Source organism: Oncorhynchus nerka, linkage group LG9a (assembly GCF_034236695.1).
Source record: "Oncorhynchus nerka isolate Pitt River linkage group LG9a, Oner_Uvic_2.0, whole genome shotgun sequence".
NCBI lineage: Eukaryota > Metazoa > Chordata > Actinopteri > Salmoniformes > Salmonidae > Oncorhynchus > Oncorhynchus nerka.
In genome coordinates this window covers 19,003,007-19,016,925 of record NC_088404.1, presented here as the reverse complement: position 1 = coordinate 19,016,925, position 13,919 = coordinate 19,003,007, and the positions used below count along the sequence as shown (strand labels likewise).

Genomic DNA, 13,919 nt, shown 5'->3' with positions numbered 1-13,919 from the left:
CTGGGCTTTACGGAAGAGTGGCCAGAAAAAATCCATTGCTTAAAGAAAAATATACCAAAAGGTATGTGGGAGACTCCCCAAACATAAGGAAGAAAGTATTCTGGTCAGATGAGAATAAAATTGAGATGTTGTGGGGATGTTTTTTATCAGCAGGGACTGGGAAACTGTTCAGAATTGATGGATGGTGCTAAATACAGGGAAATTCTTGAGGGAAACCTGTTTCAGTCTTCCAGCAGGACAATGACCCTAAGCATACTGTTAAGGGGGGCACTAAATGTTTTGTCGCCCCCCCCATGATGAGTTAAGATTTTTTTTGTGGCCCCCACAACCCATCCCTGCTCTACAAGGAGGCCCTCTACAAGAAGCTCCAGGGGGATACTCAGACCAGGAGCATCTGGTCAACAACAAGGGAACCAAGAACAAGTTCCTCTTTGATAAAGTCTAACCCTTCAGCACCTCACAGGTAGGTGAATTTAATTGAAACACAGAACCCAATGGATTAGGACCACAGGAGGCTGCTGAGGGGAGGACAGCTCGTAATGTCTGGAACGGAGCAAATGGAATGGCATCAAACACATGTAAACCATGTTTTTTATGTTTGATACCATTCCAGCCATTACCACGAGCCCATCCCCAATTAAGGAGCCACCAACCTCTTGTAATTAGAACATTTGTTTTTGTTACTAGCACTACACAGGTGATTCAAATAACCAACTCATAATCAAGCTTTGATTATTTAAATCAGCTGTGTAGCGCTAGGACAATTAACAAAACGTGTACCGAGGGGCCCCAGGACCGGATTTGGGAAACCCTGACCTAAATGATCTCCTGTCAAAGTCCCACCAGTTCATTAGAGATATGGACCTAGGGGAAGTCCATCTCTGTGTCTGGGCTGACCCACGTCGAGTTGAAGACCGAGGACGGCATTCTGAACGTGATGGAAATGGAGAAAAGAATAGAAAGATTGGCTCAACCAAAAAACAAACAAAGGTAGGCCTACCAAGTCGTGTCAATACCAGTATGGTTGTGAACCCATTGCTAGGAAGAGCCTCTCCCTCTTCAACTCTCGGGCCACCTGTTGCTCACGCTGACTGGAGGGTACAGAGTGTGTCGTCTCACAATACCCTGACCCTGTGTGACTTGGCGGGTCTCCGAGCTCATCGCCAAGACAGAAGCCAAACGACAGACATCAACAAATCCTTGACGTCCCTGGGACAGGTAGCTCTCACACTGATGTGAGGAGATGGGGGCAGATCTTTTCTTTGAAATTATTGAGCGTGGCTTGATTAGGCATGCCTTCTGGAACTCTTGACAATTGTTTTACATTTTTTTGTGCATTTGAGAGGACCATGACTTACAGAAGGTATTCTCTGTGCTTAGGTTCAGTGCCCTGAAATGTAACACGCTGCATGTGACATTTAAACTCAACTTACACACCTGCTTCAGCCATGTATCAGAGATGCTAAGGTAATGTTTTTCTCTAAAATACTGAAAATAATCTGACACCCACATTTCCAAAATATGAATATTGAAATGTCTTGACAGGATGAATTGCTTATGATTGATAATGTGATGTATTTTAACTGAACGTATTACTTATCCAAAATGTGTTACTTCTGCGTTTGTCTGTTTCAGTGACGTGTTTGAATGAGAGTCCTGATGTGAACGACGTGGTGGAGACACTGAGTACTTTGCAGTTTGGGGGTCGACTGTACGGCAGTTGGTTCTGGACAAAGCCACACAACACATTATTCATGTTAAGACCACCAAGGTTGACAAAAAGCACTAGAAAATGGAAGTCCATCCCCTCTCTATTAAGTAACAGACAGATTCCAATTTAAATCTGTACTGTTTTTTACTTTACTGCAGCTCAGGGATTTTAGAAAATGTAGTGTTGTGTTTTATTTATTTAACTAGGCAAGTAAGTTCAGAACAAATTCATATTTTCAATGACTGCCTAGGAACAGTGGGTTAACTGCCTTGTTCAGGGGCAGAACGGATATTTACCATGTCAGCTCGGTGATTCGATCTTGCAACCTTTCGGTTACTAGTCCAACACTAACCACTAGGCTACCTGCCATTCTTTCAACTATTGTATAAGCAAGCTAAACGAGAGGGGATCATCAGTTATAGTATATTCATAATGTTTATTTACATTTAGCAATTGTCACATCTCTGCAGTGAGGTCATGTTTGTCAGCAATCATACTATATGAAACAAATCCACCTGCAGGTATGTTGTACATGGTGATTTGTACCAAGTATGACATTAAATCATACATAAATGTAGTCCAGGCTCAGGAAATTCTTGTGAAACAGGCCATGTTCATTTCTGCACATGTGTGCTGGTCTGCTAAGTGCACAGTGTCTGATGGGCATCACCGTCTTGTTGGAGATACAGCGAAGCGAGAAGTTGTTGCACTGTGTCCCTCTGAGCCGTTCTCCCCTGAGCATTCCCCACTGAGTTTATAACATCATTGGTCCATCCATCCAGCTTTTTAACTAGAGCTGTCTGTGTTCTTCAGAAGGTGGCTGAGGACACTGGTCTGCTTCAGGACTTTCAGGTTAGAGATGTCCTCAGCTATGACAGGGACGTCTCTCCAAGGGCCTGTGTGTTCTGATTCACTGTCACTGTCCGACAAGGCACAGAGGAGGGCGTCATTCTCATAGGTGGGGAAGTAATACCTGGATTGGAGAATGAGCTGCAATGACTGGCATTTAGACATCAGAAACAGTCACAATAGCCACCAGATGGAGAACTGAGCAATTGACAATACCATTCATTCAGCACGCCAATAACACATCACTTTTAAACTGTAGTAAAACAATAGTATGGTTATTAATATGGTTTTAGTTAACAATATTACAAGTAAACAATACATGTTCCATGCACATCACTTACGAGAGCTCCAAACTTACTGTGGTTGGTCCCAGGTTGACGTCTCTGGTAGCTGCATCACGTGACCTGCCTCCATTACATGACGTATAACCTCAGGTTTGGACCCAAACTTTTCCTGGCAACCATAGCAACGGCACTGGTGGATCTCTCGTCTGATGTAGTTTACCAGTTTGACCTGCTGGTAGAACCGCAGATCTGGGAGAAGACATGCTTATCAGGCCACTTAGGCTGCATTTATACACACACAACCAAATTCTGGTCCTTTGCCTAATTAATGGCAAAAGAGCTGATCCGATTGGTCAAAAGACCAATTAGTGGAAAAATTTAACTCAGCTGCCTGTAAATGTAGCCCTAGTATGGGAAAGACTGGTATGCCCATTCATTTGGATGGGTGTACGTGTTTGTTTTTATGGTGGGTTTTGTACAACAAAGCATAGCAGTTGTGCAATATTACTTACTGAGTTCGGTCTTCAACTTGTGCAGATCAAATCCGTGGGTTTCCTGGAAATGCATAGTGAAGAAAAACAGATCCATGAACCATATTGAAGTAGCTGCTCCCAAACCGGCAAACCATGGGCCAAATTTGTCAACAACTGCATAAGGGGACTGTTACCTCCATGTGTGTGTAGATCTTCTCCATGCTCTCTGACTGCTGCTCACAGAACAGGCACACAGCACACACTGGGTGAGCCTGCCAGTCTGACCAATCACTGAAGAGAGGACAGACAGAGCCATTTCCTCAATGGTAAATACAACACTGCAAAAGTGCATACCAATCCTAGAGAACACTGATTACAAATCTAACTACGGTTTGACCATCCCAAACAACAATGACTGTGTCACTAGGACAATCCTTACTCATCTTCATCTTCCATCTCCCGATCATCCTCAGATTGGACCTCTTCCCATGTTTTCCCCAGCTCCTGTCGCAGGGAAAATAGACCAGTCTTCATCACTTTATCATTATTTGATGACCCTTAATTAAATGTGAAAATAATATATTTTCAGGTCAAATATGGCAATATGCATTTATATTAATTATACTCTCACACAACACTGAGCGTACCAGGTAGTTGATAATGTAGAAGCAGTCATACTCGCTGTTGTTGCCATTGATTCTGCGGTGCTGTTTCTTTCTCATGTGATCCTTCAGTGTCGTCTTGTCTCTGAATGTTTTCTCACAATACAGGCACTGCAGACTGGGAACAAAAAAACAATGAAACACTCAATGCTCTGTGAAACATTGTTTGGTTGAGTAATGCTAATGTGTGACACCAACCAGCACTCATTCACAGTGAAAACTAAAGTACTGGAAAACGTTACTACAGCAGCGCTCTCCTTCACAGAAAAACAAAAAGTACTGGAAAACTTTACTACAGTGTTACCAATTAGTGAATTACAGATGGCTACAGATAACAATTTTCTTTTCAAATGATAAAAATAGCATAAACAAACATTAACATAAAAAGGATATCCATTCCAAAAACTAACTTACTTATCCAGTTTGCTCTGCAGGTGGTCAAGGAACTCTACGCAGTACACTATGTTGTCAGGCAGTCCCATGCTGAACGAGTGCTCCCTGGCCATGTGGTTGAGCAGTGACGACCTGTTCCCATTGAACTCGTCATTGCAGAACATGCAGATGCGCTGGAAGCTGTTGTCATCCCTCTCCCTCTGCTGCTGCTCCAGGATCTCCTCCTGTAGACCAACACAGTGTGAGTTAGTAGCATAAATTAAACTATGCAGTCCCAGTGGTAAGTCAGTGTCTCAGGGTAGAAGTGCTGATTTAGGATCAGTTTTGTCTTTTAAATTATAATAAGAATGTTTCTACGGACAGGGAAGACCTGATCCAAGCTCAGAGCTCCTACTCTAAGATGCTTTGTGAATATTAGCCTAGGGACATACAGTATATTGTATACATAAAATAGAGCTTGTTCTGAAAAGATAACATAGCGGTTAAGATCGTTGGGCCAGTAACTGAAAGGTCGCTGGTTCAAACCCCAGCACCGACTAGGTGAAAAATCTGTCAAGCAAGGCACTTAACCCTAATTGATCCTGTAACTTCCTCTGGATAAGAGCGTCTGCTAAATGACTAAAATGTAACTCACCAGTCGTTTCTGTTGGAGATGTTCTCTGAGGACCCTGTCCTCTGGCAGGACATCGCACAGAAGGAAGTAGTGCTCCTGTTTTTCTGAAAAGCACATAAAGAGGGTATATTAAATAAGATAATGCAAGAACAGGGTAAAGTAGAAGCAGCGATATTGTGAACCTCAAGGCTATCTATAGTAAATTAATACTACTTACCAACAGGGCCCTGCGAGTTAGTCTTGATCACACTGCAGAAATCTGTGATGGGTTGCTCAGAGATTCTGTTCTTCCAGTATTCCATGTATCTGAAAGAAATGGACACAGTAGAACACAATTAATATGTTGTGTGAGACAGGCCGTATGTGATACATTTCCTCTGGAGAAGAGGGAGGGAACTGTACACAAAAAGTAACCAGCCACGATTGACAATCTCTCCATGTGATTTATCCCAGTTTTCATGACAGCTATTACTGTTTTATAACTGTTTGTATAGGTCAACATCATCAAACCTGTGCCGCAATTGTGAGAGGGAACTTGATAATTAGGACCATAGAAATAGATGCATTCTAGTTATGTGGTCAGGACTGAAGAGGCTACATAAATTTTACACTGAACAAAAATACAAAACGCAACATAGTGTTGATCCCATGTTTCATGAGCTGAAATAAAAAATCCCAGAAATGTCCCAGATTTTCTCTCATTTTGTGCACAAGTTTGTTTACATCCCTGTTAGTGATCATTTCTCCTTTGCCAAGATAATCCATCCACCTGACAGGTGTGGCATATCAAGAAGCTGATTAAACAGCATGGTCATTACATAGGTGCACCTTGTGCTGTGGACAACAAAAGGCCACTTTAAATGTGCAGTTGTGTCACAACACAATGCCACAGATGTCTCAAATTGAAGGATCATGCAATTGGCATAATGACTGCAGGAATGTCAACCAGAGCTGTTGACAAATAATTGAATGTTCATTTCTCTACCATAATCCGCCTCCAATGTTATTTTAGAAAACTGCAGACCACTTGTAACCACACCAGCCCACGACCTCCACATTTGGCTTCTTCACCAACGGGATCATCTGGGGGGGTGGGGTATTTCTGTCTGTAATAAAGCTCGTGGGAAAAAAATAAACTAATTCTAATTGGCTAGACCTGACTCCCCAGTGCCCTCCAATGCCCCACACATGGCTGCCGAAAGCTTTCCACAGGGATGCTTGCCCATGTTGACTCCAATATTTCCCACAGTTGTGCAAGGTTGGCTGGATGTCCTATGGGTGGTGGACCATTCTTGATACACATGGGGAAACGGTTGAGCGTGTGAAAAGCCAAGCAGCGTTGCAGTTCTTGACACAAATCGGTGCACCTGGAACCTACTACCATACCCAGTTCAAAGGCACTAAAATATTTTGTCTTGCCCATTCACCCTCTGAATGGCACATACACAATCCATGGCTCAATGGCCAAAGGCTTAAAAATCCTTCTTTAACCTGTCTCCTCCCCTTCATCTACACTGATTGAAGTGGATTTAACAAGTTACATCAATAAGGGATCATAGCTTTCACCTGGTCAGTCTGTCATGAAAATAATGGTTTTGTATACTCAAATATATAGTATCTCTGATACATACTTAGGAAAGTCAGCGATGAGTTTGACATCAGCGATGACCAGCTTGTGCACCAGTACTAGGTGCTTTAGGAGGCGGTCCTTCTCTGACAAAGGGGCGGAGTGAGAGCAGAGCACACAGGTCACCACCTCCATGTCATGATGAGAGGATGAGTTGGTGCCGATGTCTGTAGCAGGCTGCTCAGGGAAACACAGAGGCTCCAGTATCCACTCCTGTTCATCTGAGGGGAGAGTGAAACATGCTCTTATTAAACATCGCTTGATATGATTTTCACCCCTTCTCAAAAAGCGAGCATTAAAACGAAGCAATATGACAAACAAAAAAAAGTTAAGCGCGCGTAAATGGAACGTAATTCACTTTGTATGCACCTCTATGCATATAGATCTTGAACTTAAGCATGAGAACAGCATGCTATTCACCTGCTATTCGTTTGGGGTGGAGATAGCATATATGAAGGTGTGGTGTCTACAGATACGCTGTATTCAGGTAGGGTGGAGGTGATATGGTCCTTGACTAGTCTCTCAAAGCACTTCATGATGACGGAAGTGAGTGCTACGGGGCGGGAGTCGTTTCTACACCTGCATTGCTTGCTGTTTGGGGTTTTAGGCTGGGTTTCTGTACAGCACTTTGAGATATCAGCTGATGTACGAAGGGCTATATAAATAAATTTGATTTTATATTCTGACCTTGACTTAATTCCCTAATAATTCCACATTTTTGCGCAAAGAAAACACGAATAAGGTCTAGCGTACCTGCCGGTTCCAAGTGGATAAAGCATCTACTTTATTTTTCCCCAATAAAAACACCACCATCCTCCATGCACTTTACATTTACAACTTGATAAGAGCTAGTTAAATAAGTAATCAAATCAAATATTATTTGTCACATACACATGGTTAGCAGATGTTAGCGCGAGTGTAGCGAAATGCTTGTGCTTCTAGTTCCAACAATGCAGTAATAACCAACAAGTAATCTAGCTAACAATTCCAAAACTACTACCTTATAGACACAAGTGTAAGGGGATAAAGAATATGTACATAAAGATATATGAATGAGTGATGGTACAGAGCGGCATAGGCAAGATACAGTAGATGGTATTGAGTGCAGTATATACATATGAGATGAGTATGTAAACAAAGTGGCATAGTTAAAGTGGCTAGTGATACATGTATTACATAAGGATGCAGTAGATGATATAGAGTACAGTATATACGTATACATATGAGATGAATAATGTAGGGAACATTATATTAGGTAGCATTGTTTAAAGTGGCTAGTGATATAGTTTACATAATTTCCCATCAATTCCCATTATTAAAGTGGCTGGAGTTGAGTCAGTGTGTTGGCAGCAGCCACTCAATGTTAGTGGTGGCTGTTTAACAGTCTGATGGCCTTGAGATATAAGCTGTTTTTCAGTCTCTCGGTCCCAGCTTTGATGCACCTGTACTGACCTCGCCTTCTGGATGATAGCGGGGTGAACAGGCAGTGGCTCGGGTGGTTGCTGTCCTTGATGATCTTTATGGCCTTCCTGTGACATCGGGTGGTGTAGGTGTCCTGGATGGCAGGTAGTTTGCCCCCGGTGATGCGTTGTGCAGACCTCACTACCCTCTGGAGAACCTTACGGTTGTGGGCGGAGCAGTTGCCGTACCAGGCGGTGATACAGCCCGACAGGATGCTCTCGATTGTGCATCTGTAGAAGTTTGTGAGTGCTTTTGGTGATAAGCCGAATTTCTTCAGCCTCTTGAGGTTGAAGAGGCGCTGCTGCGCCTTCTTCATGATGCTGTCTGTGTGGGTGGACCAATTCAGTTTGTCTGTGATGTGTACGCCGAGGAACTTAAAACTTACTACCCTCTCCACTACTGTTCCATCGATGTGGATAGGGGGGTGTTCCCTCTGCTGTTTCCTGAAGTCCACAATCATCTCCTTAGTTTTGTTGACGTTGAGTGTGAGGTTATTTTCCTGACACCACACTCCGAGGACCCTCACCTCCTCCCTGTAGGCCGTCTCGTCGTTGTTGGTAATCAAGCCTACCACTGTTGTGTCGTCCGCAAACTTGATGATTGAGTTGGAGGCGTGCGTGGCCACGCAGTCGTGGGTGAACAGGGAGTACAGGAGAGGGCTCAGAACGTACCCTTGTAGGGCCCCAGTGTTGAGGATCAGCGGGGTGGAGATGTTGTTGCCTACCCTCACCACCTGGGGGCGGCCCGTCAGGAAGTCCAGTACCCAGTTGCACAGAGCGGGGTCGAGACACAGGGTCTCGAGCTTGATGACGAGCTTGGAAGGCACTATGGTGTTAAATGCCGAGCTGTAGTCGATGAACAGCATTCTCACATCGGTATTCCTCTTGTCCAGATGGGTTAGGGCAGTGTGGTTGAGATTGCATCGTCTGTGGACCTATTTGGGCGGTAAGCAAATTGGAGTGGGTCTAGGGTGTCAGGTAGGGTGGAGGTGATATGGTCCTTGACTAGTCTCTCAAAGCACTTCATGATGATGGAAGTGAGTGCTACGGGGCGGTAGTCGTTTAGCTCAGTTACCTTAGCTTTCTTGGGAACAGGAACAATGGTGGCCCTCTTGAAGCATGTGGGAACAACAGACTGGGATAGGGATTGATTGAATATGTCCGTAAACACACCAGCCAGCTGGTCTGCGCATGCTCTGAGGGCGCGGCTGGGGATGCCGTCTGGGCCTGCAGCCTTGCGAGGGTTGACACGTTTAAATGTTTTCCTCACGTCGGCTGCAGTGAAGGAGAGTCCGCATGTTTTAGTTGCGGGCAGTGTCAGTGGCACTGTATTGTCCTCAAAGCGGGCAAAAAAGTTATTTAGTCTGCCTGGGAGCAAGACATCCTGGTCCGTGACGGTGCTGGTTCTCTTTTTGTAATCCGTGATTGACTGTAGACCCTGCCACATACCTCTTGTGTCTGAGCCGTTGAATTGAGATTATACTTTGTCTCTATACTGACGCTGAGCCTGTTTGATTGCCTTGCGGAGGGAATAGTTACACTGTTTGTATTCGGTCATGTTTCCAGTCACCTTGCCCTGATTAAAAGCAGTGGTTCGCGCTTTCAGTTTCACGCGAATGCTGCCATCAATCCACGGTTTCTGGTTTGGGAATGTTTTAATCGTTGCTATGGGAACGACATCTTCAACGCACGTTCTAATGAACTCGCACACCGAATCAGCGTATTCGTCAATGTTGTCGTCTGACGCAATACGGAACATGTCCCAGTCCACGTGATGGAAGCAGTCTTGGAGTGTGGAATCCGATTGGTCGGACCAGCGTTGAACAGACCTCAGCGCGGGAGCTTCTTGTTTTAGTTTCTGTCTGTAGGCAGGGATCAACAAAATGGAGTCGTGGTCAGCTTTTCCGAAAGGAGGGCGGGGCAGGGCCTTATATGCGTCGCGGAAGTTGGAATAGCAATGATCCAAGGTTTTTCCCGCCCTGGGTTCGCAATCGATATGCTGATAAAATTTAGGGAGTCTTGTTTTCAGATTAGCCTTGTTAAAATCCCCAGCTACAATGAATGCAGCCTCCGGATATATGGATTCCAGTTTGCAAAGAGTCAAATAAAGTTTGTTCAGAGCCATCGATGTGTCTGTTTGGGGGGGGGGATATATACGGCTGTGATTATAATCGAAGAGAATTCCCTTGGTAGATAATGCGGTCGACATTTGATTATGAGGAATTCTAAATCAGGTGAACAGAAGGACTTTAGTTCCTGTATGTTGTTTTGGCCACACCACGTCACGTTAACCATAAAGCATACGCCCCCGCCCCTCTTCTTACCAGAAAGATGTTTGTTTCTGTCGGCGCGATGCGTGGAGAAACCAGCTGGCTGCACTGTCTCCGATAGCGTCTCTCCAGTGAGCCATGTTTCCGTGAAGCAAAGAACGTTACAGTCTCTGATGTCCCTCTGGAATGCTACCCTTGCTCGGATTTCATCAACCTTGTTGTCAAGAGACTGGACATTGGCGAGGAGAATGCTAGGGAGTGGTGCACGATGTGCCCGTCTCCGGAGTCTGACCAGAAGACCGCTTCGTTTCCCCTTTTTCGAAGTCGTTTTTTGGGGTCGCCGGCTGGGATCCATTCCGTTGTCCTGGGTGAAAGGCAGAACACAGGGTCCGCTTCGCGAAAGTCATATTCTTGGTCGTACTGATGGTGAGTTGACGCTGCTCTTATGTTCAGTAGTTCTTCTCGACTGTATGTAATGAAACCTAAGATGACCTGGGGTACCAATGTAAGAAACACGCCCAATCCATCTGGATAAGGGAATAATAAATATAAATGACACTTGTTTTAGATCTATTTTACCTTGTAAATCGCTGGAGACAAATGTGAAACCAGTCATATGGCTGACTGAAGCATATCAACTTTACCATAGTAGTTTGAAATGCTGTACCATTATGCAGAATTTAAATTGTACAGCCTTTTAACTAGCAGGGTGGGCACCCTAGAATGTCTTAATTTCAGGCTACCCAGACTTAGCTGTTTACCATTTCTATTATGTTAAATATTAGCCACTATCAGTATCGACCGTCAGTAGGCCTAATAACCACACATTCAACTGTCAATGTACTTTTAGTTCCCTTCAGTTGGTATAACCTAAATTATCATTCAATTTAATTACATTGTTTAGTTTACCTTAATTTGCTTCCTCTGTAAACACCGTCACGGCCGTGTGGTTGTTGCTGAGGATTAGTAACGGTTGATAATATGTTTTTGAAAGACATGTAGGCTTTTTAAAATCGTTATGGAGCAGAACGCAGACCAAACGGTAACAGAACCCGACTCATGGCACAATACTTTGCCCGTCATCACACAGTTCCATGGTTACTGCCGGCAATAAATGAGGGTATAGCCTACTATTGTACACTTTTCTCACCATTATAATTCTATGTACGCGAATATTCCAACATGGGTTGTAGAACGGTTGATTCATAAATAACGTTACTTACTAAATCTAAATAATCTACAAAATCAGACTATTTTTAAAGGAGCTACACATAGGATTATATATATTTTTTGCATTATATTGTATTTTGTGGCTGAATTACCTAGTGGAAATCGGGTCAAGCAGCCCGCTCATTTTCTGGTTGTTAAATTCTACAGTTAACTCAATTTCAGTTTGTGAGAAATCAAATATTGAATCGTGTAAGGAATCCCTGTACCATTAAAATCGCTGTGAAATATATTTTCAATAACAAAAATAACATTTTTACAACCGTTTGAAGCTGGTGGACCAAAACCTTAAGTAAAATGCTCAAGCGTGAGTCTCCGCCACGTTACGGGGAAATGTCTTTTGAATGCAGCCTAGTGCTGTTGCAATTTACTACCTAGCTTCCACATAGGGGAGACATTCAGAGATTCTGTGTACCCCTTTCAAATCTACCAATTGTTGATGAAACAGAGGAATATACATATATTTGATGGATTTCTTTCTTTGATCCTTAATATTCTGAACCACTTTCTCGATATATTCTATTCGGTTGACAGAATTCGAGCTAAAAAAAAAATGTACACCGTATTTAAACGGGATGGCTTTAAGATAATGTACTGAAAATCCTATTGAATGAAAACTCCACAAGAAAATATTTTGGGTATCCACAACTGCAGAGCACGTTATGGGACTGAATAAGGTAAGTCTGAATACTAAATACTGAGAAGTGCGTAGGAAAGGGGTAGAAAAGGCGTAAAGTTCTTAAGTCTGAATCGGCCCCAATGAGTACAAGCACAATATCACATTGTGAATAACTGACTCCAAAACATTATACACATTACTTAGCTACTTTATTTGTAACAAAGTCATTATACCGTATGAGTAAATCCTGAAAAATAAGTTGTCAGAATTGCATTTTTACAGGTAACGTTAGGTATAGCTAGCTCAACTAGCTAACAAGTTGAACAGCTGGCTACTTCTTTAGCAATATTGAAGGGTTACGTGTATTAAATTATGTATTTCTTAAATAGGAAATTGCGTTCATATATACTTCTTATGGAGTCATATGGGTTAATTATTGGTGTTATCCAGAGATAGTGACACGTACCTGAATTTATTTTTTTCTCCACGCAGGCAGCCATCTTCAAATGTCACGTGGTCAATACAGCTGACGCTCTTCTGTTCGGTTTATCGGCGGTACGGCTGTTCTTCTTCTTTGGCGTTTATCGGCAGTTGGCATTCAACGTTATGCACCATAACGTTAGTGCCACCCACTGTACTGGGAGGAACTGAATCCTATCTGCCAGCTACGTTTCTCTTACAATCACAAATATGTTGTTATATATTTGATCCAACTATGTTCAACTAAGTATGCTACTTAAACTCAATTACTGGATCCCATTCTCCCCTATTCTCAGTCTCTCTCTCTCCCTCCCTATCATACTGCCCACACTGTATCAGCACATGTTCCAATGTTGGTAGGTATAATTTTTGGAACGTTCCAACAGGAGACTGATCCAAAAACTTCGTAAATAACAAGGTTGCCCACAAATAACGCATACAAAGTCGTGTAGTGGCATATTACGAAACCGAGTTGGGAGTGGGCTAATTAATAACGTTTTTCACTCACCATGTTTATTCCGAAAAATGTCTGTCCTCACTCTGGTAACCTATTGACAAACATTACGAATAAGCTACGTGGTGAGTTGATACCAACTCGATAGTTATTTAGCAAACGTTAGGTGAATTGATCATGTTACATTGTATGCGTTTGTTGGCAACCTTGTACTTTAAGACGTGTTTGGAACGGATTCCTGTTGGAACGTTCCACAAATTATACCCACCCCTCCAATGTCTCGCGGTAATCACACCTTCCTGTTGGACGCTTCCCTATCACATATAATGACTTATTAAACCGGCTGTGTCCCACCCGTAGCCTTGTAAAAATGGCCTCCTCTCTTCTGTCCCTTCATACCATCCTCCCCGACTTTACTCTGAACAGGGAATAGATGCCTGTCCTTAGTGTTGCTGTTCCACTGCTCCTGCCAGCTCTGCACCACCAGTGCCCATATAAAGCTCATTCGCGCTTCCACCTCCCTCTCCTCTCCCGGAGAAGGATAATTGACCAGCGGTAAATGTGTAAAAACACCACTAGATGGTAGTCTTGTAAAGTATTTGTCATTGCATTTCAAGCACATTTCAAATGGTCATACACTTAAGAAAAAAAGACGTAAGCCCAGTTATTGAATGTAAATTATTGTAGACATACAATTTATAATGTTCCCATCTGTGGACAAATATCTATGTTATTTTCTTCTAGACCATAGCTTTGGAGGGCAGGCTTACCAGGAAGTACTGCGCAAAATGCTAATC

At 43.1% G+C, this 13,919-nt stretch overlaps 1 protein-coding gene across 1 annotated transcript; it reads right to left on the bottom strand.

Annotated features, from left to right (window-relative positions):
* Positions 1-2,127: 2,127 nt before the first annotated feature.
* Positions 2,128-12,743, bottom strand: znf277 (zinc finger protein 277). Its single transcript, XM_029667500.2, has 11 exons — positions 12,655-12,743; positions 6,617-6,833; positions 5,203-5,291; positions 5,007-5,089; positions 4,394-4,596; positions 3,965-4,097; positions 3,757-3,821; positions 3,512-3,608; positions 3,357-3,399; positions 2,919-3,093; positions 2,128-2,684 (listed from the first exon to the last, which is right to left on the bottom strand). The coding sequence occupies exons 1-11, from the start codon at positions 12,686-12,688 to the stop codon at positions 2,498-2,500; spliced, it is 1,326 nt and encodes a 441-aa protein (XP_029523360.1). The 5' UTR covers positions 12,689-12,743; the 3' UTR covers positions 2,128-2,497.
* Positions 12,744-13,919: the final 1,176 nt, after the last annotated feature.

Bases quoted from the DNA above. Each gene is read 5' to 3' on its own strand.
- znf277 (XM_029667500.2), bottom strand. From the start codon at position 12,688: ATGGCTGCCTGCGTGGAGAAAAAAATAAATTCAG. The intron at 4,597-5,006 runs GTGAGTTACATT...GTTGGTCTACAG, and splicing joins ATCTCCAACAGAAACGACTG to GAGGAGATCCTGGAGCAGCA. The intron at 3,822-3,964 runs GTACGCTCAGTG...TCCCTGCGACAG, and splicing joins TCTACATTATCAACTACCTG to GAGCTGGGGAAAACATGGGA.